This window comes from Mesoplodon mirus, assembly GCF_964341445.2.
Source record: "Mesoplodon mirus genome assembly, chromosome: X".
Taxonomy (NCBI): domain Eukaryota; kingdom Metazoa; phylum Chordata; class Mammalia; order Artiodactyla; family Ziphiidae; genus Mesoplodon; species Mesoplodon mirus.
In genome coordinates, this window is record NC_138981.1 from 105,810,043 (window position 1) to 105,836,517 (window position 26,475).

Consider the following 26,475-nt stretch of genomic DNA (forward strand, 5'->3'; position numbering starts at 1 on the left):
GGAATAGAACACTTACTGATTTTCTCCTAACACTCTTTTTGTTGACGTCCACCGCTGTGTGTCTGCCTGTTAGACCACAGGAGCCGAGTGTTCCCTGAGGGGTGTTGCTGATCTATAATCCTCCTAAGTCCCCTGCCTGAGCTGTGACCGAAGCTGTAAGCTCAGTTTGGAATTTTTAAATTTTCATTGGGCTCCCTCACACCTGCTCACTCACGCATTTTTATAAGTTCTTCCTTAGTCTCATTCTGTGTGTCATCATACATAGGCTTAAAGATTTCACTGGGTGCTCCTGCCTGGAGTCTGGGTTTCACATATACAACATGACTCCCTTCTTATAAAGTTTTAAAACAAGCAAAAATAGCATTAAGTTGTTTAGGTGTGTGTGTTTGTATATTTTTTTAAAAAACCAAGGTAATGATAAATAAAAAATTCAGGGTAGTAGTTACCTCAGAGGGAGAGAGAGATCAAAACAAGGAGACAGAACAGAGGAAGAAGACATAGGTAACATAAATCAGGTGACCATATAAGTGTGAATTTCTTGCTGGATTGTTTATCGTATTCTATTTGTCTGTCTGTCTATCCTTGCACTAATACCACATGCCTTTTCATATCAACTTTAGAGTCACTTATCAGTTTTTCTTATGGTTAATAATTTTTGTATCCTGTTTAAGAATAACCCGAGATCATGAAGATATCCTCCTGTATTTTCTTCTAAACCCTGCTTGATTTTGATTGGAATTGCGTTGAATCTAAAAATAAATTTGGGGAGAATATTTTTTAAAAAAGAAGACATAAGTAAAACTAAATTATTAGTAATGTTATAGTTCTTGGGTTGGGTGATGGTTCTATGGGTGTTCACTGTATTTTCAATAAATAAATAAATAAGAAATGTCCATATATAAACTAGTAATGATGAATTCTGCACCCCTGAAGTTCAAAAACAATGATTAAAAGAGCAATGTGAGTTTTTTTTAAAGTTAACCAGAATCTATAATATACTTTAATTTTCTGTTTCTTTCCAATACATCAAGGGCTTTTTGAAACTCTAAGTGGATCATAGCTATAGGTTTGCCTCTCTCTGAGTTTACTTCTCCCTCAATTATTGTCCAGAATTTAGTCAGGTTGGAATTTCCTTGTTGAAAAATATGTTGCATTTCCCCACAGGCTATTTTTATATAGGATTCGTTGATCCTCATCTTTATCTTGGGCCTTGCATGCTAGTTTGTATAGATCTAAGAATTACTGGCTACCTCCTGAATCGTTTTGGGCGAAAGGCCATGATTGCTTGTCCCAGTCTTCCAACCCCATGACCATTAATGAGATTGGGTTCTGTCTAGGGTTGCCAGATAAAATTCAGGATCTTCAGTTAAATTTTAATTTCAAATAAACAACAAATAATTTTTTAGTATATGTATGAATTTGAGGCATACTTATACTAAATAATAATTTGTTATTTATCTGAAATTCAAATTTAATTGGACATTCTATTTATATATTTTCTATTTATGTAAATATATATTCAATATATTTTTATTTGCCAAATCTGGAAACCCTGCCTCATTCGAGCCAATAAGTACTCTCCAATGTCACTGTTGGTTTTCGGTCCCAGGGAGTGTGAGTTTGGGAATTGGACAGACAGCCAGGTTCAAATCCTGGCTCCTCCACTCAAAAGATAGAACTTTTTTTCTTTGTCTCAGAATTCTTATCTATTAAATAGAAATGACAGCAATACCTCATGAGGTTGTTGGGAATATTAAAAGAGGTGATATTTGCATAGTACTTAGTACAGGGTGTGGTACCTACTAAGCACTCAATAGCTATTATCCTTATTATTGTCAATTTTATACAGAACATTATGTGCACTGGCCAAGATTTAACCTAGTACTGTAATATTCTACATTTACAGGATTAATTTGGGAATGGGATTCAGTGTCTCCTTTAGTGATGACCAATGCAAAGTGGCATCTAGCCCCTTCCTTTTTGTTTTTGAATACTTCTTTTGGCCCCATGTCATGAAATGCCCCAGATTCATTCTCTAATTGCTTTTTCCTTTTAATATAAAGGCTTTTTTGTGCATGTGTTTGGAGGTCACTTAGAATTCCTCAAGTTGGAAGCAACTGTCTTCCCCTAAGGAGGTGCTTGAGTGACTGAGAATCGGCTTTGAAATGCCACCTCAAGCCAATGAGTAGTGAGTTTGGCTGATAAAAGGGAGCAGACCCTTTACATTCTCTTCTCTGACCCACCCGTTCCCATCAAAACTGACCCACCCACTTTCCCACCTGTCCTGGCATCTAATCAGACATGCTAATGGCTTTAAAAGATTCTATTTAATCCCCCTCCCAAGATAGGCTTTTTTTCAAAACCCTAAACCTGAAAAAGTAAGCCTAACGCTGGCTTCCTAGCAGATAAGGGTGACCATATGGGACCCCTTAAATCACACCAAATTATCAGCTGCTTGTTCTGCCTGCTTTGCATGAATGGAAGGGAGCAGTAGTGAAAATAATCTAAAGATCATTTCCACTTGGTTTGAGAATGCACCACATGGTGTTGTTGTAGCTGATTTGCTTTGCTAATTTTGTTCTACTTAAGCTAATATTGAGATTGGTTCACTTTTTTTTTTTTTTTTTTTTTTTTTTTTTTTTGCGGTACGCGGGCCTCTCACTGTTGTGGCCTCTCCTGTTGCGGAGCACAGGCTCTGGACGCACAGGCTCAGTGGCCATGGTTCACGGGCCCAGTTGCTCCGCGGCATGTGGGATCCTCCCGGACCGGGGCACGAACCCGCGTCCCCTGCATTGGCAGGCGGACTCTCAACCACTGTGCCACCAGGGAAGCCCCTGGTTCACATTTTTAAAGCTCATCTGGGCCAGAAGAGGGAAGAGGTAGTGGTGTGGCCCACTCTGAGATGAAGGAAGACTGACCACGATCATGAAGGGGACATGAACATTCTATGTGAGGGCTAACAGATCGAGAAGATCAGTGCAAACGGATCAAGATAGAACTTTGCAAATTACAGATGGGCAGAATAGGCCCACCTACCCCGTGGGCACTGAAAAGTCAGTCTTCCCAATGGCCTTCCCAGAATCTGAAATTCTCTTCATTAATAGCCTACATAAAGGGTGGTATTCATGACATAACTATAGTTAAAGCATTATGTAACCTAAGAGGAGTAACATTTCCTAGAAGACACATTAGCAGTTCATCTAACTAAATCATCAGTCACTATTGTCACCTCGTAGAAAAAGCACTGAAGGGGTGAGACATAAGGCAGTTCTACCTTGATAGGGCCTGGGTATACTAAGAAGCCCCTGGGCAACTATGGTGGAAGTACAGGAGCACTTGGGTGATTTGGGGGGTGGGCTGGAAGGGTTGCTGAAGGAGAGTTAGACAACTTTCACCTCTTTCCTTCCCACGTTTTTCTTAGTTTCCTGCTCATGGTAGACATAGAGAATATGCAGATGTCTCAGATAAATTCTTCCCTTTCTTATTCTTTTCCTGCTGGGCAACTGGACTTTCAAGGGCTTCTAGAGATTTCAGAGATCATTGGTTTTCTTTTTGTCCTTTAGAGCCTAACTACACATTGCATCTCCAACCCTACAAGCGGCAGCAAGGGACCATGGGGCTATTGAAATTTCTTTCTCTTTTTCTCATTGCAGTCTGCTCCCAGTTCTCGAGAGGGGTGTATGCCATCTTTGGATTCTATGACCAGATGTCAATGAACACTCTGACCTCCTTCTGTGGAGCTCTGCACACATCCTTTGTCACACCCAGCTTCCCCACTGATGCAGATGTGCAGTTTGTCATCCAGATGCGCCCAGCCTTGAAGGGCGCTATTCTGAGTCTTTTGGGTCACTACAAGTGGGAGAAGTTTGTGTACCTTTACGACACAGAAAGAGGTAAGAAGAGGCATCTGCTCTCCTCTTTGAATATTCATGTAACAGTGGTGTTCAACCTTCCTCAACTCATGTTTGTCCCCTTCTCTTCCAATATATCTCATATTCTTTTAAAATTGTAATTAATATTCAAAATGACTTTAAGAGTGAGGTCAAAAAAGAATCAAAACAATAGCAATTTTAGAATCTAGTTTTTCAAATGATACATGTCCTCCCACCCCCAACTTTGAAAAGGGGTTTCGGATTATCCTCCTGGTTGAACCACTGTTGTTGAAAAAGAACCCTTCCCCCTCCCCAAAATAATTTATCTGGTTTACATACACAAATTACAGGCAGCTTAGTCTAAAACAGAGAGAGGCCTAAGCTGGAAAGGTTTTGGAGAATTAATCCTGCCAGAGACTATAATTATCCTCATTTCATAGATGAGAAAACTGAAGCCCAAAGAGGAAAAGTGCTTTTCCACACAGTAGTTTAACCACAGAGCTGGGACTGGTGGCAATGTCTCTGGTTTCCAGATCACATTAGGTGTTCAGATTATGGGGCTTCAACAATTATCTGATGGAAATAATGAATGGAGACTGGCTAAACCAGGTTTTGGGGGTGGATAGTTTTTCTAATAGTAAGACATATTATATTGAATCTACTGAGGACAATTATATTGAAACAGTCTCAGAAATTAGGGGTCTGATCTTAAATAGTATACAGTTAGGTATACACATCATAATGCAGACTCCTCTAAAACCCAGTTATCTTTGAGGGCTTCCTCAGTAAAACCAAGGGATCCTACCACCATGAGATTCCAAAAGATAATGTTACTTTATCACTTGTTTGCTTATAATCCAGGTTATACACAGGGAATGGCTCTCTCTGACTCAGGACTTTCTGACTCAGAGAAAGAAGGAGCAAATGGAAGGCCTATCTGCCTGAGGGGTCCCTGGAAATGACATTCTTATAGGTAACTTAACTTGAATGGGCCATTTTGTTTTTAGGAATCCAGAGTACTCTTCACTTCACTCTCATTTTGATTCATTATCAAACCCTGTCAGGAAACACTAAGGCCTGTATTTGCTTATGGTACTTACCTCCAGAATATTATCAAATGTCATGAACCTGAAGCAGGAGAGCAGAGTTCTAGTCCATGCTCTGCCACTAACTAGCACTCTGACCTTGACCAGCTCATTCAATCTCTCTTGGCCTTGATCTCCTCGCCAAAGCTATGTCCCTTCTTAATGTAATATTATATGATTTTTTAATATTATACTAGACATAGGACACTTTGTATCTTATTACTAATCCTAACTTACATCTTATCAGTTAATTGTCATCCAATCTACAAGCTGTTATCAATCCTCAATGGTTTATTCAAATCTTGTGATACATGCTTATATAATACTGTTCCAGTGGGGGTAGACAGAAAAGGACATTCATGAAACAATTCATGAACAACTTTCAGAGCAAAGTATCAAAGTATCAAACTCAGTATCAAATTGAGTGCTACACTACAGATTCTGATTGCTATGAGAATTGTGAAAAGGTAGCACTCCAAGAAATAGAGTTTTGAAGGCTGGCTAGAGGAGCCAGGCCTTAAAGGATGTATAAGCTGTGGATTGGAAGAGAAGAAGGAAATGGACTTTGGGGAAGAGGAAAAGAACATGAACAAAGGGCAGAATCAGGAAGGAGTGCTGTGTGTTCCTACAGATCTTTGCCCGACTAGAGTACCAAAATAGTTTGAATGTTCTAATTCACAGTTTGCTAAATTTTAATGCATTTCATTTCTTTCAAACACTGAGGATGAATTAGCCTATTTCCATGTACTATATACAGTGTAGTCTGGTGCATAAAAATCTAATTTTCAGAACTGAAGTTTGTAAATTAGACAGCTTCTCTCCTGAAACTTTTTTAAAACTAAATATCAGTTCTGCTAATGCTGTAGCCTCTCATTTATTGAAAAGCAGGAGACACAAGTTAATGTATTCTCTCCTCATCTCCCATGACCCTCCTTTGCCCATTAGCTCTCTATTAGAGGAAAGGAAGCAAAAGTCCATCTCTGTCTGTTTCTTAATCTGCATTTGTTTCTCAAATCATCTCACTAAATAGTTCGTTCAATTCTATGGTCTTAGAGCCAAAAGAAACCTTTCTGACTTGTGTGTGTTCATATTTTTTCCTCTATAGCCATTTATCTGGTGGGGTTAATCTGCTCTGCTTAAGGAGTACTTTCCATAAAGTCTTATACTAATTTCCTCCTTGGAAAGCCTTCTTAAAACACTGCATATTATGACCCTGTTCCAAAAGTTTCAATGGCTTCTATTGCCCACATTGAAAAATAAAAGCAGTCTATTTTTTTTTTTTTTTTTTGCGGTACGCGGGCCTCTGACCGTTGCGGAGCACAGGCTCTGGATGCACAGGCTCAGTGGCCATGGCTCACGGCCCCAGTCGCTCCGCGGCATGTGGGATCCTCCCGGACCGGGGCACGAACCAGTGTTCCCTGCATCGGCAGGCGGACTCTCAACCACTGTGCCACCAGGGAGGCCCAGCAGTCTATTTCTTAAGACTTGACATAATTATGCATCAACCAACCAATGAACCTGTTGTCTTAACATTATGTTACTAATGAGAACTTTCCACTGCAGGCAGCTCCCATTTTCCACTGTTGCCCAAATGTGCCAGAACCATACTTGCCTCAGCAACTGCACTTCTACTACCTGGAATTCTTTCCATCTTGATTATGAAAATCCTTCCTGCCTATCCTTCCATTTTCCAAAACCCACTTCGAACTCTACCTCTCCAAGGTAGCTTTCCCTGACCATGCCAGTGCACAATGATTCATTCATTCATTCATTCAATAGGTGGCAGGGTTAAAATGATGAACAAGATAGACATGTCTCCTGCTGTTATAAAGCTTACATTCTAATAGGGAGATAGAAAAAAAATAAGTAAGCCAACAAATAAAATAATTACATATTTAGGTAAGGTGCTATGAAAGAAATGAAGAGACAGATACTAATGGATAGGACCTAATTTTAAAAGGATTCTCAGTGACAGCCTCATTGAGAAGGGGCATTTAAGCTGAGAACTAAAGAAGCAGAAGGAGACAGCCATGTGAAGGATAGAGAGAAAGAGTTTTCAAGCAGTGGAAATAGCAAGTGCAAAGGCCCCGTGGCAGAGAAGAGCTTGGTATGTTTGAGGAAATGAAAGAAGACAAGTGTGGCTAAAGGGTAGTGAGGAGGTTGAGAGTGGCTTAAGATGAGACTATAAAGGTAAACAGAAGCCAGATCATAGCCATGGAGTACAGACAGGAGCCAAGATAAGGAATATGAATTTTATTCTTACTGCAATGTGAAGTCATTGGAGGATTCTGAGCAGGGGAGTCACATGATCTCATTTAAGTTTCTGTAGAGAATGGAGCGTGGTGTAAGAGTGAAGGAAAGGAAATGAATTAAAAGGCCATTGTGGTCATCCAGATGAGAAATGATGGCAGCTTAGACTACACTGGAGATGGAGAAAAGTAGACAGAGATGAAGTGTATTTTGGACACAGAATCAACAGAACTTGGTGACAGACTGACTGTGGCACATGAGGGAAAGAAAGGATTCGTGGGTGACTACTAAGCTTTTGGCTTGAGAGACTGGGTAAAGTGGCGACGCTATTTACTGCAGTGACTGAGGGCAGGAGTGAAGCAGTCTTAAGGAGCAGAGACCTTGCCCACCTCTGAATGCCCACAGAACCCTTTTGTCCATATCATTCACTTGGTACTTACCTGCTTTCTGTTGTTATCTCACTGGGTCTGCTATTTACCTTCCCAGGCGCTTCTCTCCATTATGATAGTCAACAATTGCTTAGCCCCTAGGTTTAGACTTTGTGCCTCCTCTGGTTTCTAGCACAGGCCTGAGTCCATACTTAGTGTTTTCCCAATTCCATTAGTGATTCATCCAGAATAAGCCCACGTCTTTTTTTTTAAATGTTGGACTGAAAGAAAGAGACAGAAAAACCAAGAAGGGAGGGAGGGAGGATTAGAGGGAAGGAAGGACAGAAGGAAAGAGGGAGGGAAGGAAGGAAGGAGGGAGGGAGGGAGGGAAGAAGGAAGGAAGGAAAGAAACAAAGGAAAGGAAAGGAAAGGAAGGGAAAGGGAAAAAGGAGGGAGGAAGGAAGAAAGAAAGAAAGAAAGAAAGTGGGCGGAAGGGAGGAAGGAAGGAAAGAGAAAACCCAATTTATAACTCAAACTATGAGGTATGGTTCTTTAAAATATTCAATAATGTATCTATTCTGCATTTTCTCTTTTTCTACGATGATCATCTCTTGCTTCAGGAATAAACATTATGGGGAGAAATTACAACTGCAAAGTGTAATTTTAGAATTTTTTAGATTACATAAGAGAGAAATGAAAGACGGAGAGAGACAGAAGGGAGCACCTATAATTACATTCAAATAAGCTAAATATACAAATGATGTGACTCCACTGCATAAGGGCAGGGATGAGTGAGGAGCTGAGAAATGGGTTAAACATTTGAGGTCATTTAAAAGATTTACAGCACAATCAGGGTAATTTTATCTCTGAAATTATGAAACATGGAGTGGATTTCAAGGCTTTGTTAGTTACGCTTTGATTTCTGTCTGCTAAGTAAGGTCTGACTTTGTGTTTGCAGGTCATCACTTTGCTTAGTTACTAAAATCACCACCCTGGTTTGTTAATACAAAGCTGAAATTGATGCTCTTGGTGCTATGTACATCAAAAGTCAGCTCTTGGAAAAGTCATGAGGTTTACTAAGTGTGATATCTGCCCGCTTTGTACCCTCTTCTCTTTATCGACCCCCCCCTTTTTTTTTGCGGTACGCGGGCCTCTCACTGTTGTGGCCTCTCCCGTTGCGGAGCACAGGCTCCGCACGCGCAGGCTCAGCGGCCACGGCTCACAGGCCCAGCTGCTCCACGGCATGCGGGATCTTCCCGGACTGGGGCACGAACCCGTGTCCCCTGCATCGGCAGGCGGACTCTCAACCACTGCGCCACCAGGGAAGCCCACGACCCCCTTTTTTTACTTGTCTATGCCTGCCCTCCCTGGCTTGACATCTCTGTCCTAACCTGCCTCTACACCTCCATAAAAACTCTTCCACTTTGCTATTAGACCTATCTTTTGGGTGCAAGTGACCTAGCTCTCTGTGGTGCTAACACTTCCCCCAGAACAGCAGCATGCTTGAGAACTGCAGCCAGACTCTCGTGCACCAGACAACTCTCCTTGGCTTCAATGGGCACAGCCCACAGAGATGAAAGAACCTGGCCCAGCCTGTGGCTCTCAGCTTAGATAATGAGATAATAGCTCTAAGTGCCCTTTGAGGCAACTAGTCCCTACCTTCTTCTCTGTGTTCAATAAACTCCTGCTGTTTCCTATTCTCAACCTGAAACTCCTACTCAGTTCCCAGGTAATTCTCAGGAAGTCACCTGCCTTCTAACAGACCTTTCTGTTTGCTCTAGAAGATTGTGTCAGGAACGTGGGGAGTGACAACAAGTAGTGGGTCAGTCAACAAGCAATTATTGGGCCTTTCCTAGTGCTGGCCTGTGCTAGGCCACTGGCAGTGTTCAAGCAGAATTTGGGTCCTGCCTTTGAGGAGCTGACAGTCCTGTTGCTGAAGCAGCGATTTATCTCAGGGGCCTGGAAAAATTAATTTTTAACCCAACTGTTGCCCCATCCACCAATGAAACTTGCATTCATTAGAGCAGGCACCTCGTGAAATGATTAAAGTGTTGCCAGAGAGCCAGGAAGGAAGGTGGGAAAGTGTTAAAATATCCTGGAGGGCTTAAGAGGGAAAGAGATTCTCTGAGACAAGGAGAAAGGGCCTTTCCTCAGAGGACCGGGAATGTTTTCAGATTGGCTGGATTTAAACTCTACTGAGAGGCAAGCAGAGCTTCAGTCCCTCGCACCTTCCTGCATGCTGTCGTTTACCACCTACTTACATAACCTGGCTTCATCCCTTCCATCCAGTTCTACTTTCCCAAATAAGGCACAGATTCGCTCTCTGCATCTCTCTCTCTCTCTGCCTGTCTCTCTCCCTTCCTCCATGCTTCACCCTCTCTCTCCCTTTCTACACACACACAGACACAGGCACGCATGCACACATGCATGGACAGGCACACATCCCAGTACCAATCAGTGGTACCAACCAACAAACCCGTATTATTGTCATTTTATTATCTTAGTTTGATAAGAGCAGCTGCCATTTTGTAAGCATTTATTATGTACTAGACCCTGAGTTTATGAATTACCACATTTAATCCTCATGGCATCCCCGTATCTTTACAACAGAAGGAAACCAAGGCACAAAAAGATTCAGTGATGGCTCCTAGGGACCACAGAGCTTAGTGTGCCAAAGCAATGAAAGCCAGGAGTTCAACCAAGGCCTGCCACACTCCACAGTCTGTGTGTGCTGTTCACTGGGCTGCCATATTGCCTCCCACACTTTTAACATTGAAACTGCAATTAGCTCTTCCCTTAGTCTTCCCTTCAGCCATTCTTCAAAGGACTTGTTACCTAGACCCTCCCTGTCCTACTTGCCTTCCTGTGGATGCACTCCAGTTGTCCATTTCTTTCTGAAAGCCTGGTGTCCACAAAAGAACACAAGAGCCTTTGGTCCCAGAGTCCCAGGGATCCAGATAGGCAGCAAGTAAAAAAAATCGAGGTTAAGGGGTAGATGGGGAGCAAAAGGAGTAAATGCAGCCAGACAGGTGGGTTTGCCCATAGTGCGCACTCGTGGAATGCTGTGTTGTGGACCTGACTCTGATGTGAATCTGAACTCGTAGATTCCTTTCTGGGGCAAAGCTGCTTCCAGCGCCCAGAAAAGTCTAAACCTGCAGGTCGTCATCACTACGGGACTGTTTTTGGTTGGAGAAGAAGAAAGCAAGGAGAGACTGATGATAGGTTCTACCATGGCTACTTGGCAGGAAGTTTAAAGAAAGTAGCAGGCAATGGTTAAAAAAAAAAAAAGGCGGGCTTCCCTGGTGGCGCAGTGGTTGGGAGTCCGCCTGCCGATGCGGGGGGCGTGAGTTCGTGCCCCGGTCGGGGAAGATCCAACGTGCCGCAGAGCAGCTGGGCCCGTGAGCCATGGCCGCTGAGCCTGCGCGTCCGGAGCCTGTGCTCCGCGGCGGGAGAGGCCACGGCGGTGAGGGGCCCGCGTACCGCAAAAAAAAAAAAAAAAAAAAAAAAGACAGATTATCACGGATTTTTTTTCTCCTCCACTTTAAAAACTGATTAAAGGATTGCAAAGGTAACAGATGGCTACTATTCTAGTCATGTCTAGTTGCCTTTTGGGAAAAACGAAGCCAAAAGAATTTTTATTGAAATTCAAGCTACTTTTTACATCTGAATGAATTAGGAAGACCCAGAGAGTACATTCTCTGGTGAGAGACAGATACTCAATTCCCCTGTTTGAGCAGCAATAATCAGGGTTGACAGTACCTGAGACATTTGGTATTTCTGCGGCCTGTCTAATCTATTGTGATGATGCTTCAACTATGAGAGCATCTCGAGAGCCTGCACTATAATAATAATGAATGACTATTTGGACCGGATTATGAATAAAAGACTGTGCATCTGTCTATAATGAGAATTTCATTGAAAATGAAAATACTAAAGCTGTCATATTTTTAATACTTCGATTTGCACATCCTTGACTGCTTTGGGGCATAACAAGAGAAACTGCCGAGAAACTTGTTGTCAGCTCTTGAAATAAATTATCATTTAAACACTTCCTCTCCACAAAGGTTATTAGCTTAGTAGCTTGTTCCTGGGGTTGGACCATCAGTTGGGGAAAAAAATCACTAGACATTAAACTACCCTTTCAAAAGCTGAATATTAGTTACTGTGGAAATTGTTCTCTCAACTTAACATATTCCATTGTATCTCTCCAGTGCTGCAGATTAGACTGAAGCGACTATTAATAAATACTGTCATATTTTACAGCTGTCATGCAAAGCTGAAAAAAGGCTTTGCTGTGATTAGATCCTGTTTACTGTAGTATTTCTAGCTCAGACTCGGAAAGGCAGCTGTCCTATAAAGGTATTTTCCATAAGTAGAATATTTCTCCATCAAATGACATGACTAATTTTAACTCCTTGGTGGCAGTGAATTTGAGCTTGAATTGACTTTACAGCCAGAGATACATCCCTCTCCAGAGACACACTAAGCTAAAATGTCAAATTTTTTCTCTTGGGTTGTCCTTCATATTCAGAGATGTTGCTTTGAGTAGTCCCCTCCTCCGTAGAAGGACAAATTTGCATTGGTTTATCCGCCTTCTTTTGCCCTGTCCCCCTTGTGACTGATTGCATTGTTTGCAAGGCAGCTGGTCAGGATTTAGGCTAGGAATGGCACTTCAGTGGGCTAGCTAGTAATTCTGCTTCGTGAGCTTAAAATGCCACTGTATGAGTGAAAGAAATAGATCTCTAGCCCCCCTACCATGCAGTAGCTGTTTGTAATGGTATTCACATCTCTGAAAAAAGGAGGTGACAGCTGGCAGGGTTGCTTTTGCCCTGACCTTCCGTTGCTTTTCATCAAGCTCCTTGAGGAATTAACCCTCACTCACTAAGCTGAATATCTAGTTTTCAATGAATGGGTGATTGTTACACCATCAAGCAGTAGCTGATGTGCCCCATAAATTCACCGTGGAGCCTGAGCTCGGTCTTTTGAGAAGGCTCTTCTAAATGTTCCCTGGGGAAGAGACAGACTGTGATGTAGATCTACAGCTGTGACTTTGAGGTTCGTCTCCTGGAGGCCCCTGAGACAACAATTAAAGCCAGGGCAGGTTTGCTGTGGAAGTGAAACAAAAGAATGCATGTAACGTCTTTCGCACCAAGCTGAACATGGTAACGTGCTCAATAAATTTTACCTCTTATTATTTTAACAGTGGTCCTCCATACGGAGGGAGGGTGATTTTCCCCCTGCAGGGGACATTTGGCAATGTCTAGAGACATTTTTCGTAGTGGATAGAGGACAGGAATGCTGCTAAATATCCTACAGTGCACAGGATAGCACCCCACCCCCAAAGAATTATCCAGACTAAAATATCAACAGTGCCAAGGTGGCAGCACGGTCAAGGGACAAATGGTTGCAAAAATTCCTCAAGGGGTTGTAATGAACCAATGTAGCATTTATTGAGTGTCTCTTACTGTACCTAAGTTGGTGTTAAGAGTTATGTTAAGTAGAAGGTGGAGTCTTTAGCCTTGAAGAACTTACATTATGGTCAGAGAGACGGGATAAGATTTATGTGCAGATTTGAAGTACTGTGAGAGTCCAAATAAGAAAGAGTTCACAATAAGCAAGCTGGACCCATCAGGGAAGGCTCCATGGAAGAAGTTAAACATTTTTCTGAGCCCACCACCCAACTGCCTTCCCTAGCAGTGACCTTGCTTTGATGGCTAAGGCCAAGTGGTTATCTAGAACCAAAACAATGTGGCATTCCCATTAACGTTCCCAAACGTCAGAGCTTAGGGCAAGAAACACAATTATAAGAAAAACCTAAAAGGGAACAATGTTCCTTTTACCAAATGGAAAGCAATTACAGAGCTGTTGAAAATAGGCAGTAAACAAAAGGAGGGAGGGAAATACTGGCAAAATTCCATTTTCCCAACTAATCCTGTAGCAAAAGTGCAATTTGCAACAAAATCAACAGTGCCCTCTCCCTCTCTCTTGCAGACACATTGTTTGGCATCAGCACCGCTACATGGGATGCCTTAGCAGTAAAGTTTACAGAAGCTAGGAAGACAGAATATGATTGGCCGGGGTGGGGTGGGGGTGGGGGGCAGCGGTTAAGGTGGAGCCCAGCTCACTCCTTCCCCCCTCCTCCCCCCACAGTCTCTGTGGAACACCCTCATCCAGGGGGGAAAGAGGGGCACAAATAAAGACTACAGCACTCCCAGTCTCCCTGAATCCTTTCCAATCAATAAGTTGCCAGTGTCAACTGCTGTCCTGCTTTGTCGACTCCACAAACGATCTGATTAATTCTCTGTGCTAACTGCCTCAGCGGGCTCTCTCGGCAGTAGAACAGAGGCTAATTAAGATCATGTCAGGCGAGGAGGCTGACAGGTTGTGTTCCTGGGCCACACTGAACTTTTAGAGGGTGCTTCAACTTCACCGCAGGCAGGCAGTGCTAGGCCAGGCACCGATTCCATAGCAGGCTTCTCATTTATTTCCCCGATTCCTGAATCAACGGGCCTCCGTTTTGTCAAGGATTTACATCCTTCTCCTTGGGGTAATTAGCTGCCACTGTGTTCACTTTGAATTGCATTATTTCAGCCTCCTTTCATTTGAATTTTTAATATGTTTGTAAACAGAGATAACAATTAATAGCGGGGTCATTTTCCCTCCTAAATCACATGTGTGTGTGTGTGTCTTACCAGCATATAGCCCATAGAGGTGAGTTCAGGACAGATAAAGGAAGCCTAACTTCTCACAGCAGGTAGAAAATGGAGGAAACATATGGAACTCATTACACCAAGTGGTGGATTAGACTGAAAATATAAATAGCTTCCCTCTCCCCCTAAGTAAAGGCTTAGATGAATTCATGGATGACAGACCCATAATGAGTTATTAAGGGAAAGAGATGTTCGGAGATTTCTCTAAACTGACGTTGACACACTTTGCAAAGTAGACTTAATGGGCCACATTTGCCTTCCCATAGGCACATGGGCACACAGAGTACGGGCATCTATGTCCAGAGTTTTTAAAGGTAATTTCAAGAGTCTGTTATGTATCTAAGAAGTGGGGAGGAATGCTGAGAAACAGAACACTCTCCAGAAGCATTCTGTCTCTTCTCATATGATCAGAGCCTCTAACCACACATCAAGAACACCCAGTTGTGAGACGTGATTGGCTCAGTTAAGGATGTTGAGGAAAAGCATCATCAAACCATATCCTCAGTTCCATGCCCAGCTCTTCTACCAAGTAGCCATGTGATCCTGGACAAGTCATATAGCCTTGCTGGTCCTCAGATCCCACATCTGTAAAATGAGGGCGTGGACTCAATCGTTCTTCAACTAACAACTCCTGAGTGCAGGGATTCTGGGTCAGAGACTTTACTGGGATTATAGAAGTGAATGAAACAGACTGCCTGCTCTTAATCTCACAGTTTAGAAAGGGAATAGAGACAGGTTAATAAGTAAGTAGAATCTAGAGTGATTCTTTTAGGTTCTAAAATTTTGTGAGCTATTATAGCACTTCCATTTATAATGAAGCCAGAACTCTTTTTCAAATGACCACTCTTAGGGAGGGTTATGGAGACACAAATGATCACCCACATTGGCTTTGGAAATTAGCACACTCTTGTTTTTTCTTGCTCATCCCTTAGTGCTCAGCCCTTAACCTTTCTAGGACCCTGCTAGGTAGAGGAGAAAAGGAGACAATGCTTCATTGGTAGATTAGGATATCCCAGTAGATCTTAAAACCCTTCCTGGCAGGTCTCCAAGTTAGGGACTGCCATGACTCACTTCTAACAAGGTTTGCTGGGATTCTCAACAGTGCCTCCCCTCCATTCAACGTCTTTAAGCCAATACCCTTCACTTTCTTAAAATGACAATCTCAAGGCTTCTGTAAAATGCATGCATTGTTTCCTACCAAAAATGATATGAATTTCTAGCATAATAGATAATGCAGTTTTGTTTGTTGAATATATCCAGTTTCTCTAAAGATTCAAAATGCTTCACTAGGCAGGACAGTTACAGTTTTGCATGGGCTTTCCAGAGGCTCTCCCCAAGTCTAGATCCATATGTCTAGTTTTTTCCCTAAAACCTTTTCCTTGATGCTCCGCCAGTACCTCAAACTCAACCTGACGGACTCTGAACTTTCATCTTCCCAGAAAACCCTCTGCTCCACCTATGTTCCCAGGCTCAATGAACGGCACGGCCCAGCTGCCTGAAGCAGAAACCTTATCCTTGAATCTTCCTTCATCATCCCTCACGTCTCATCATCAAAGATCCTCTTCTACATTCCCACTACTACTGACTCAACTTCAGTCTACCATCACCTGCTCCATCCTCCTAACTGATATCCCTGATTTTATGCCCTCCACCACTGCCAGAGAGCAATCTCCCCATCACAGCACTCCCCTGCCTAAAAGCTCTCAGCAGTGCCCTGTTACTCCTAAGACCATGTCCTAGTTTCTTAGCATGGCACAGAAGGGCTCTCACGATCCAATTAAACTCTGACCCATTTTCCTAGCCTCATGTCCTCCCAGCCCTTACCCACTAGTTCTCTATGCTCTAGCCATATGGAAGTATGCCACTTTCAATAAGCAACATGTACTATGCCTTTGTTGGGTTTTTGGGGGGAGGGGTTGCCTCCATGCCTTTGCACATACTGTTCCAACTTTCCAGCACTCAGCCCCCTCACTCCACTCTCCCACCCCACCCCCCAACACACACACAAACGTGCTCCCGCTCTATCTGGTAAATGACATATCCTTCAAAACTGTTCAGATATTCTCTTCCCTAGATCTAGGTGTCCACCACTGCCTGCCCTGTGTCCTTATAGTATTCTGTATGTGCCTCTAGTATAGCACTGATTATACTATAGTATTTTTATGTGTTTATGTCTTTCTCTTCCTCACAAGGCTGTGAAATTCTTAAAGACAAGATTGTCATCTTATCTCTGCCAGCACTCTGAGTATAATACAGTACCTGGATTATTATCATTTTTAAACTGAATAAGTGAATGAGTGAATGTCAGACCTTAACTAAAAACAAAATGGGAGATTTCAGGGACCTTGATGAACTGAAGGAGACAGATTTGGGTAGATTATGTCCTCAGATCCTATATTAGATGTTCAACTACCTCCTATGTACTGCGCTAACCTTGATTTTGAGTTCTTCTGTGACCCAGCCTCCTTACCAAAAATATCACCTTCCTGATCCAACCAACTTGGAAGCAGAACAAACATTTTAGTGCTGGGAACTTTAGTTATGGGTTTCTAGCTAAAGAACAAATCTGCAGTGAACTAGATGCTCCCTGAATCTCAGCCGATACAGAGTCATTAACATTTGAGGACTCTCAAATGCTAGGGTGTAGATATTGCACTATTTCATACCAACCAATGGTATTTAGAGATCCACATGCATTCTCTAAAGACTAGAGCAGCATGATATTAATTTCCACAGCTCCCAGTGAAAAAGTAAATAAGGCAACTTATTTCAAATTGTTTGTGTAAGCAATGTGACAAGGATGAAAAGTGAGGCGAGAGCAGGTGCAGTCAGTTCTCAGCTATCTGTACCAGACGAAGCGAGCCACTCACTTATAATCCAAAGGGCATTTTCATAGGCTTTCCATAAACAGATTTTTCCTTCTTCCTTCTATCCTACTTAGGTTTGGGCATGGGCATAAAAGGAGGTACCCCCAGGGAAAGGGATCTTTCTTTTTTTTAACATCTTTATTGGAGTATAATTGCTTTACACTGGTGTGTTAGTTTCTGCTTTATAACAAAGTGAATCAGTTATACATATACATATATCCCCTCCCTCTTGCATCTCCCTCCCACCCTTCCTATCCCACCCCTCTAGGTGGTCACAAAGCACCGAGCTGATCTCCCTGTGCTATGCGGCTGCTTCCCACTAGCTATCTATTTTAAATTTGGTAGAGTATATATGTCCATGCCACTCTCTCACTTTGTCACAGCTTACCCTTCCCCCTCCCCATATCCTCAAGTCCATTCTCTAGTAGGTCTGCATCTTTATTCCCGTCTTACCCCTAGGTTCTTCATGCCATTTTTTTCTTTTTTTAGGGAAAGGGATCTTTAAAGATGTTCCCTCAATTACAAATTCCCGAAAGACAGGAGGAACTAGCAGGAATATGGTACAAAACCGTTGTGTGGAGAAATAGAATTGGGCGTGGGAGGACACAGAAGAGCGGGACCCTGAATTCAGGGAGAAAAAGGGTGGTGTCAAGGCCCCCAAAACAAACTTTGCTGATCTTACCATGACCAGCCCTGTTCCTGAAACCATAATGACTGACAGACACAAATCAGGAACAAAGATAATCAACAATAAACCTCGTAAACCTGGTCATTTTTGCAAAAGAGATTTGACGTGAGGCTTTACATTGCTTAAAATTTTTGTTGCTTGAAATTAAAAAGAATTGCATCAGCTATGAAATTTCCAAGATCCAACAAGCAAACTATAGAATTATTACACAGAAGCATTTTATACCCCTGAGAGGCTGAGAAAAGGTTTCTAAAGATTAGTCAGGTCTCTTTCTCTCTTGGGAAGCTCTTGGTGGAGGTGTATTCCTTCTGAAAATACTGAAGAAAGAATAACTGGTTTCTATTTGGTACAGTGTGGCAGGAAGCAGTGCAATATTATTTATCAAAACTACCCACTGTCTTCCATCTTTTGACTTTTTCCCATATATAAATGTGTTATGTTTCATCAATACGGTGGTAACTTTCAAGAGCAGGGACTAAGGCTTACCTAAGTGATGCTTTTATCCCACCACTTTTATCCACCTAGAACAGTGCTGGATAGTAGCATAAAAAAAGAATCTTAGCTATGTCAAGCTGGAAAGGTCTTTAAAGTTCTTAAGTCTGAGGTTTCAGCTTCCAGAAAAATGGATTGGCTCCATATTTTCTTGAGTTGGTGAGTTTTCTAATCTGTAATTCTACTTAAAATGTGGGATTCCAAAACCCTAAAGGCTAGCCACAGATTTATCGTATTAAGTTTTTTCTACTCTGTCTCAGTTCTTTTATTAACATAATGGTAGTAATATACTTTGCATCCTATCTCACAGGAATAAAGAGGAATCGCATAATGACGTAAGCTAAAATCAAATGCTGAATATGACTGAGCAATTGCCTACGGCTAGAAGAACTGCTCTGCAGATAAGTGGTTAAGATGTAAGAAGACAGGCTCATCCTACTGTGCCCACAGAGTCACAGTGCTTTCTTTAAGGCTTTACCCAACAGAACCGAAAGCGTTTATGTACCTTTCTACATTCCTTGGGTATTCACCTGCCCAGACGATCCAGCCAGTTCTGTCTATTCCTTCTATTGATTAGCAAGTCACTGCATTAAATGGGAATAGTCCACAAATGCTAATCAGACCAGTGACTCCTATGGTATACTCCCTGGGCCATACCATGGCTAGCAAGAATGGGTTCTGGGTTCCCTGCCTGTTTCTTCACCCTTAAAGTGAGATAATTATTGTACTTAACTCATAAGATTGTTGTGTAGACTACATCCATGAAAGGCACCTAGAACAGTTCCTGGCACCTACTTAGCATTCTGTAAGTGTTAGCCATTATTATTATGCGCTTATGGGGGTCACAGGACAGGAGTGACCACTGAGACATAGAATGAAGATACTTAGCTGCTCTGTCATGTCTTGTCTGTGACTTGGGGCCAACCCGCTCACTTCTCCAATGTGCTAATTTTGGTCCTCCTCTATCAGAATCAGAATCTGTTCCCAGGAAAGGAGCCGGGAAACATATTTACATTATACAGAGGTAGAAATGGCTGATGCACAACCTCACTCAAGACATCTCTGTGTTTTAGTCAAGTACAGAAAGCCTCGGGCCAAAAGAAGGAAGCCTTGCTTTTGGAATTGCAGTACTGGTGATGGGGGATGGTCATTAGTTTCCTACAATCCTAACTTCATAGCCAGCCCTCTGTCTGTCCCATATATTGCTAAGGCTAGACCCATGGCTGAAGAGAAGGAAATGATTGGAAAAGCTAGAGCAGTGCATTTTTGTGGTTTTACTGGGCACATGTTCTGGAGAATAATAAAACAGAAAATGGCATTCTCTTCGTTCACAAGCAAATACAAATGCCTAAAGCCAACTTAAGCTGAACAGACAAGCTCTTTGGAAAATCTTGAAGCCAGTGGCTCCACCAAAAATACATCTATATTTTCATTTTTTAATAAGCTGACAGAAAGCAGAGCATATGTCTTTTCTGACACATTTTAGGCTCCCTTGGATTCATAGTATACATACTGAATCCTAGAATTGTGAAGCAAAGCTCAGTTTATCATCTTACATTTGTTTGGCTTAAGTTGGCAAATATTGGAAAAGGGGACGAAGGACCGTGTCTCTAGTTGCAAGTTCCCTTCCACCTGCAGGCCCATCCCCTGCAGCCATTGCCATAGGACTGGGTGGACCATCATTTGAGTGGATCACCCACTAGGAGGGCTATGAAAAGAAAGCAGAGGACAACAGTTGGAGGGCATGGGGAGATTGCTGGTATTTTTGTGGGAAATCATGGGAAGAATCCTTTTGTGCTCTTACAGATGAACAGATAAGATATAACAAGTACCCTCACTGACAGTCTTCAGAAGTCCAAAGTCAGCATCCCCCAAACTCCAGCTTCCTCATCACTTTATCTTAGGGCCTATATCCACCAAGCAGATGTTCAAGATTCTCTGGTACAGTGGCCTGTCTTCTGAACATAGAAACAGGGCATGTGGTCTGGTGATGTGTTTTCTTTCTGGTTTATTCCAAGACAGACCTGAAGATTTCAATCCCAACTCTGATATCAATCTGCTGTGTGACCTTGGGCCAAAATCTGAGTATCTGTAAAATGGAAATGGCTATAGTATCTATGTAACTAGCCTGTTATGAAAACTAAATGAGATATGGTAGAAGTGCTTAGCACAGTGTCTGATAAACAGAAATGTACTCAGTACATATCATTAAATCTTTTTTTTGTTGAAGTATAGTTGATTTACAATGTTGTCAGTTTCAGGTGTACAGCAAATATCATTAAATCTTGCTTTTTCTTAGCTAGACTGATCATTTGTATGTTTAATTGAAGTCTTTAGTGCATTCATACTTAATATAATTATTGATATTGTTGGATTTACATCTGTCATTTTGCTATTTGTTTTCTGCTTGTCTCATGTATTTTTTCCTCCTATACCACTTCTTTCTGTGTTAAGCCAATATTTTTGAAAGTAAACCATTTTAATTACTCTCTTGAAAAAAAAAGAAAGAAACGTGCTCAATACATGGTAGCTATTATTACTTATGATAATGATTAAAATTTTAGAAAAGCATCAACATGAAACCACATTTAGTTACTAACTTCAGGAATCACCTTTTTAGAAAAGAAGGAAGAATACATGAAATTTGGACTGCTCCAGAAAATCCTGGATGTCTTATCACTGTACCTAAAGGCACCTCTTCCCCTTCAGTTTAATAAGGCATCTTAGAAGAAGAGATGGAAAGAAGACAAAAATAGGCAAAAGCAACCTTCTCACTGACCCCATAATTCCTTATAGCTGCTGCTAAGCTATTTAGAGCTCTGGGATCTGACTTCTGCTTCTAGCCCTCATCCTTTCTACTACTCTCTGAGTGTTCCAACTTGAAAGTAGAGAAATATTTCCATCAACTATTTGCCTTCATGATCTTACTTAATATGTCATTGAGCTCTCAAAATTATTGCTTAACTCGAAGCCTCTAATATGGAAGGGCAGTCAATTATTCTAATTAATGTTGTTCAAAAGAAAACCTACCACTTTATACTTCCAAACACTTTTCCCCTGTCTTTTATCGTCATTCATAACCAGTGAGGAGGGCAGTGTACGTGTATCATTGGTGGCTTACAAAGGAAAAGGGGGAAGTGACTTGTCCAGGGTCACATAGCTAATGAGTAGTGAAAGCAGGACTAAAGCCTGAGTTTCCTAACACTGAGTCCAACAATCTTTCCACTCCACCAGACTATCACACAATTTTAGGTCAAGGGATTATCTCCTTACTGACTATGAAGGGCTCAGGCTTTGGGGGAAGTTTGCAGACTATTGAGTAATCAGTTCCTCAGACTAATACCCTCCCTTGACTGAGCACCCGCTAAATGCCAGGCTCTGTGCTGAGCCTTTTAATGCATCATCTCCTTTAATCTTCACAACAATTTTACAGAGGAGGTACTGTCATGATCCTCATTTTACAGATGAGGAAGTAGAGGCAAGGTTAAGTGATTTGCTCAACGTCACACTCCTAGTAAGTGGTGGAGCTAGTCCTAGACACCCTGTTTCCTAACTCCCAGTAAAGTGTTCTTTCTACTACTCCACACAGACAGGAACTTTCAGCTCGATTATTAACAAGGAAAGGATGCTATCTTTAAAGATGCTTTAGGATAAAAAGATAAGCCAGTTCTCTCTCAATTCCTCAGACTGATAGAGGAGAAAAGTATAGAAAGCAGACAAATCTTGCTTAATCCACAAAGCCATGACTGTGCAGCTGTGGAAGGACAGTTAGGGACACGGAATCCAGCAGAGAAGACTCAGGGGTAGGAGTACATCTTCTCTCACCTGCTCACACCCTGAGCTCCAGTCACAGCTGCTTCTCGCCAAATAGAAGGGTGAAGTAGGAACAGTCAGTCTGTAGCTCTCCTCCTGCCATGGGAGCTTAGGTTTTGTTTTGCTCATGTTTCAGTCTATCCCACATCCTCATCAAAACTGCCCTGTTCCCTTTTCCCTTGAACTCTGCTAGGTGCCTGGAGCCAGGTCCAAGTTCTTGTGGCTAGGGAGGACAATGGTTGCATGGCCCGGTGACATTTGCTTTTTTAGGAAGTGTCTTGTAGATCTTCCCCTTTGAGCATCTGAATTGGGGGCTGCACGACCAGCTCTGCTCACTGCCCTCTCCCATCGCAATCCGAGGTGGGGATAGCCAGTGAAGAGGGGCATGGGGTATGGGTTGCTACGGCTAACTCACTCACTGATCATTGAAACTTGACCATCTCATTTTCTTGCCTCCAAAATCCTCCCCTGAGGATACAAATGAATGCAAATCACCCTAAAGACAGGAAAGGTGAAGCTCCATGTGCACAGTTAGACTGGGAAAGCGAAAAATCAGTTCATTATTTCAAGACCTCTTGTGATGCTGTAAATACACAGTCAACACAGAACAAAGATCCCTTTTTCCCCCCTTACATTATTTATGTGCCATCTAAAAATTACATGCCGGTTCTCTTTCCAGCGCTGAGAGGGAGAAACATGCATATTCATGATCTGATAAATATTTAAGTGGGATTTATTTAAATGAGAGAGTCCATTTACAAACATTCCCTGGCTCTGAGATCTTATCCTGGGCACACAGAGGGAGGATAATTTCCTCTGGTAGATTCAAAACCTCCGCTGGCCACCTGCCCCCCTAACTTGGAGCTCTTCCTTGAGAGCTGGTGAATGCCGCCCGCAGTATTTCAAGGCAGTCTTCCGTACCTCCTCCCTCCAGGCCTGCCTTCCTGCTCTGAGCTCATGCCATAGGATCGGTTGTTGGCAAAATGCTAGAGCCGGCAGTTTATTTGGGGGCAGGGGAGGCAGTCACAGCTTCCTTTGCCTGGGCCCTTCCTCTTCACGACACTAGCCCACAGCAGCCAACACCCCTGCCATCCCTGTCCTTCCTATGGTCCATCTCTCCCCCTCAGGGAGGACAGTTTTGTGATACACCAGATAACCAGGACTGTGCCACCCCTTCCAGGAGGATATGCATTTCAATACTGCTAAAGCATTTTGTCAGTGCTTCTTTTCAAAGCATGTATGCCCACAGTGTTTCATCGGCTCCTCCAACAATCCTACGAGACTTCAAAGGCAAGAATCACTTTTTAAAGTCTTAGAGATGAAGAAATAAAAGAGAGGACACCGTGCTTGTCCAACCTAAGTCACACAGCTAGTAGTGGCAGAGCTAAGACTCAAAATCAGGTCTGACTCTTCAATCGGGGATCTTTTCATTAGGCAAGGCTGCCTCTGCCCTGGGAGGATGCCTGGAGAGAAAGTATTGGTAACCCAAGGGTAAGGCTAATGGTGAGCTACCAGGCATTGTGCCTGTAGGTGGGGGAAGTATTTGGGGCTGCCTGTGGCTGTACCCATCACCTCTTCAATCCTATCGTACAGGTGACTATCATATAGTATAAGGTTAACTTTGGGTTCTCCATTCTGCGGCCATTCTTGGGCACCACCCTGGCTCTAGCCTAGCTCATCGTCCTCTCTCCCAAATTAAATTCACCTGTTTGTGTCTCATTTTATGGACGCTTCATTGGATGATCAGTGAATTCACCTGTAGAACTGATCTGGGCTAGGGCACTAATACTGGTTACTGGCTCAATGTACAACATCTCCTGGGTCAAATATACATTTTGACAGAAGCTTCTAATGCCTTAACTCGAAGACACTGTGTATACAAGGATTTAAAGCAATGAGCCAGGCCAGTGAGGGCGATGTCACTGAGCAAATGGACTTCTTAGGTCTCTAACCTGTGCTGCCTAAGTGACCATCTAGTCTACCTAATTTAGGGTTAGCAGGTAAAATACAGGATGTCCAGTTAAATTTGATTTTCAGATAAATAAAAATTTTTTTAGAATAAGTGTGTCCCAAATATTGCATGGGACCTACTTACTCTAACAATTATTCATTGTTTATTTGAAATTCAAATTTACTGGGCTTCCTGATTTTTCATTTGCTAAATCCGGCAACCCTGGCTTAATTACAAGACCGGGCCCCGTGAGAAGTACCATCAAAAAGTGCCTGTTGGGCATCTGCTTGCTTGTGACACTTGGTTGTGATTGAGCCCATAGCATGTAACACTGTACGGGAAGGGCTGGAGGTGGCAAGGGAGAAAGAGAGAAGGCAGCTGTGAGAGAGAGAAACATATCATCCAGCCCATTATGAGACTGGTCTTAGTTATTTGTACGTGACATAAAAGTAATGTTACTAGGCCTGTTTAGAAAATATAACTAGTCCTATTTGCCTCTCATCAGCAACTCCTCCCCCTGCACCCATCTGCTATGCTATTCTGCTCTATTCTATGCTGCTCTTTGATAAATGAAAAAGGAACAAGTTATGGCCTTGTGTTCTCTGAGAGTGATCCGGGCCCCAGAAGGCATATTACAAGCAAAGAGCAAGGCGGGCTGGAGGGGCGTGGCCGGGCCACTGCACAGACAGCAGGGATGCCCAAATGTAATTAAGCACCAGGCGCAGACCCCAGGAGTATCTGTGGGAAGAGTTCCATGACCAAAAAATATTAGCGGGGCTTCCCTGGTGGCACAGCGGTTGAGAGTCCGCCTGCCGATGCAGGGGACACGGGTTCGTGCCCCGGTTCGGGAAGATCCCACATGCCGCGGAGCAGCTGGGCCCGTGAGCCATGGACGCTGAGCCTGCGCGTCCGGAGCCTGTGCTCCGCAATGGGAGAGGCCACAACAGTGAGAGGTCCACGTACCGCAAAAAAAAAAAAAAAAAAAAAAAAAAAAAAAAAAAAAAAAAAAAAAATTAGCGAAGTGAAGTGGAGAATGTTTACAAGCCTAATTAACAATTTGCACAACTCCAGAGTTAAAATTTTTGCTAGTGCCAAGCAGCTTTGTGGACTGACACCATGGAAGCTGAGTTGGACCCAAGGGAGGGGGTGGTACTAGCTAGTTGGTGAAGTCCAGTAGCTAAGGCACCTACTAAGACGTTCGAATTGAGGAAATGACCAAATGAGAGCAGGAACAGTGGGCCGACTCATTTCCAAGACAGTAAAGGAGGCTAAGGAATGCAAACTCCAGAAATTAAGCCTTTGAGTAGGAATAATAATGATGATGATGATAAGAATAGCAAACCTTTAAAGCATACATTTCCCCAAACACACATTATTGAGTGTTTTAAACAAAGAAAGCTAGTCTAAGCCATCATTTTACAGATGAGACAACAAAGGCCCAGAGAGGGGAAGTGATTTACCTAATGTCACACAGCAGGTCAGTGGCTGCATCTTGACTCCCAATCCTATGTTCCATTTACTGTCCAAGGATGCTTTTCTGGAGATTCTAAAGATGTTGAGTTTTTCTCCTTCATATTCTTTTTTTTTCTGATGCTTTTAGTTTTGTTTTACTTTGTTTTTATTGAGGTAGGAACACTTAACATCTACCCTCTTAAAATACTTTAAGTGCACAATACCATGTTGCTAACTATAGGCACAGTGTTGTATAGCAGATCTCTAGAACTTATTTGTTTTGTATAACTGAAATTTTATACTCTTAAACAACAACTCCCCTCTCTCCAGCCCATGGCAACTACCATTCTGCTCTGTTTCTATGATTTTGACCCTTTTGGCTACCTCATTATAAGTGGGATCATGCACTATTTGTCCTTCTGAGACTGGCTTATTTCATTTAGTGTAATGTCCTCCATGTTCATCCATGGTGTCACATATGGTAGAATTTCCTTCTCTTTTACGGTCGAATAATATTCTGTTGTAAATGCATACCATATTTCATTTACTCATTCATCTGTCAATGGACATTAGCTATATCTTGGCTGTTGTAAATAATGCTGCAGTGAACATGGGATATCTCTGCACAATCCTGCTTTCAATTCTTTTGGATAGACACCCACGAGTAGGATTGCCATACCATATGGTAGTTCTATTTTTTATTTTTTGAGGAACCTCCATACTGTTTTCCATAACATCCGCACCATTTAAAGTCCCACCAACAGTGTACAAGGGTCCCAATTTCTGTACATCCTTACCAGCACTTGTTGTCTTTTGTTTTTTGTTTTTGTTTTTGCTTTGATAATAGCCATCCAAAAGGTGTGAAGTGACAATCTCACTCTGGTATGGATTTGCATTTCCCTGAGGGTTAGTGATACTGAGCACCTT

General features: G+C 42.4%; 1 protein-coding gene across 1 annotated transcript in view; it reads left to right on the plus strand.

The window, feature by feature from the left end:
• Window positions 1–26,475, plus strand: part of GRIA3 (glutamate ionotropic receptor AMPA type subunit 3) — a 287,469-nt gene that overhangs the window by 72,413 nt on the left and 188,581 nt on the right. Inside the window, exon 3 of the mRNA XM_082610164.1 lies at window positions 3,654–3,893. Within this exon, the coding sequence (XP_082466290.1) occupies window positions 3,654–3,893 (240 nt within the window). The remainder of the gene's footprint in view (window positions 1–3,653; window positions 3,894–26,475) is intronic.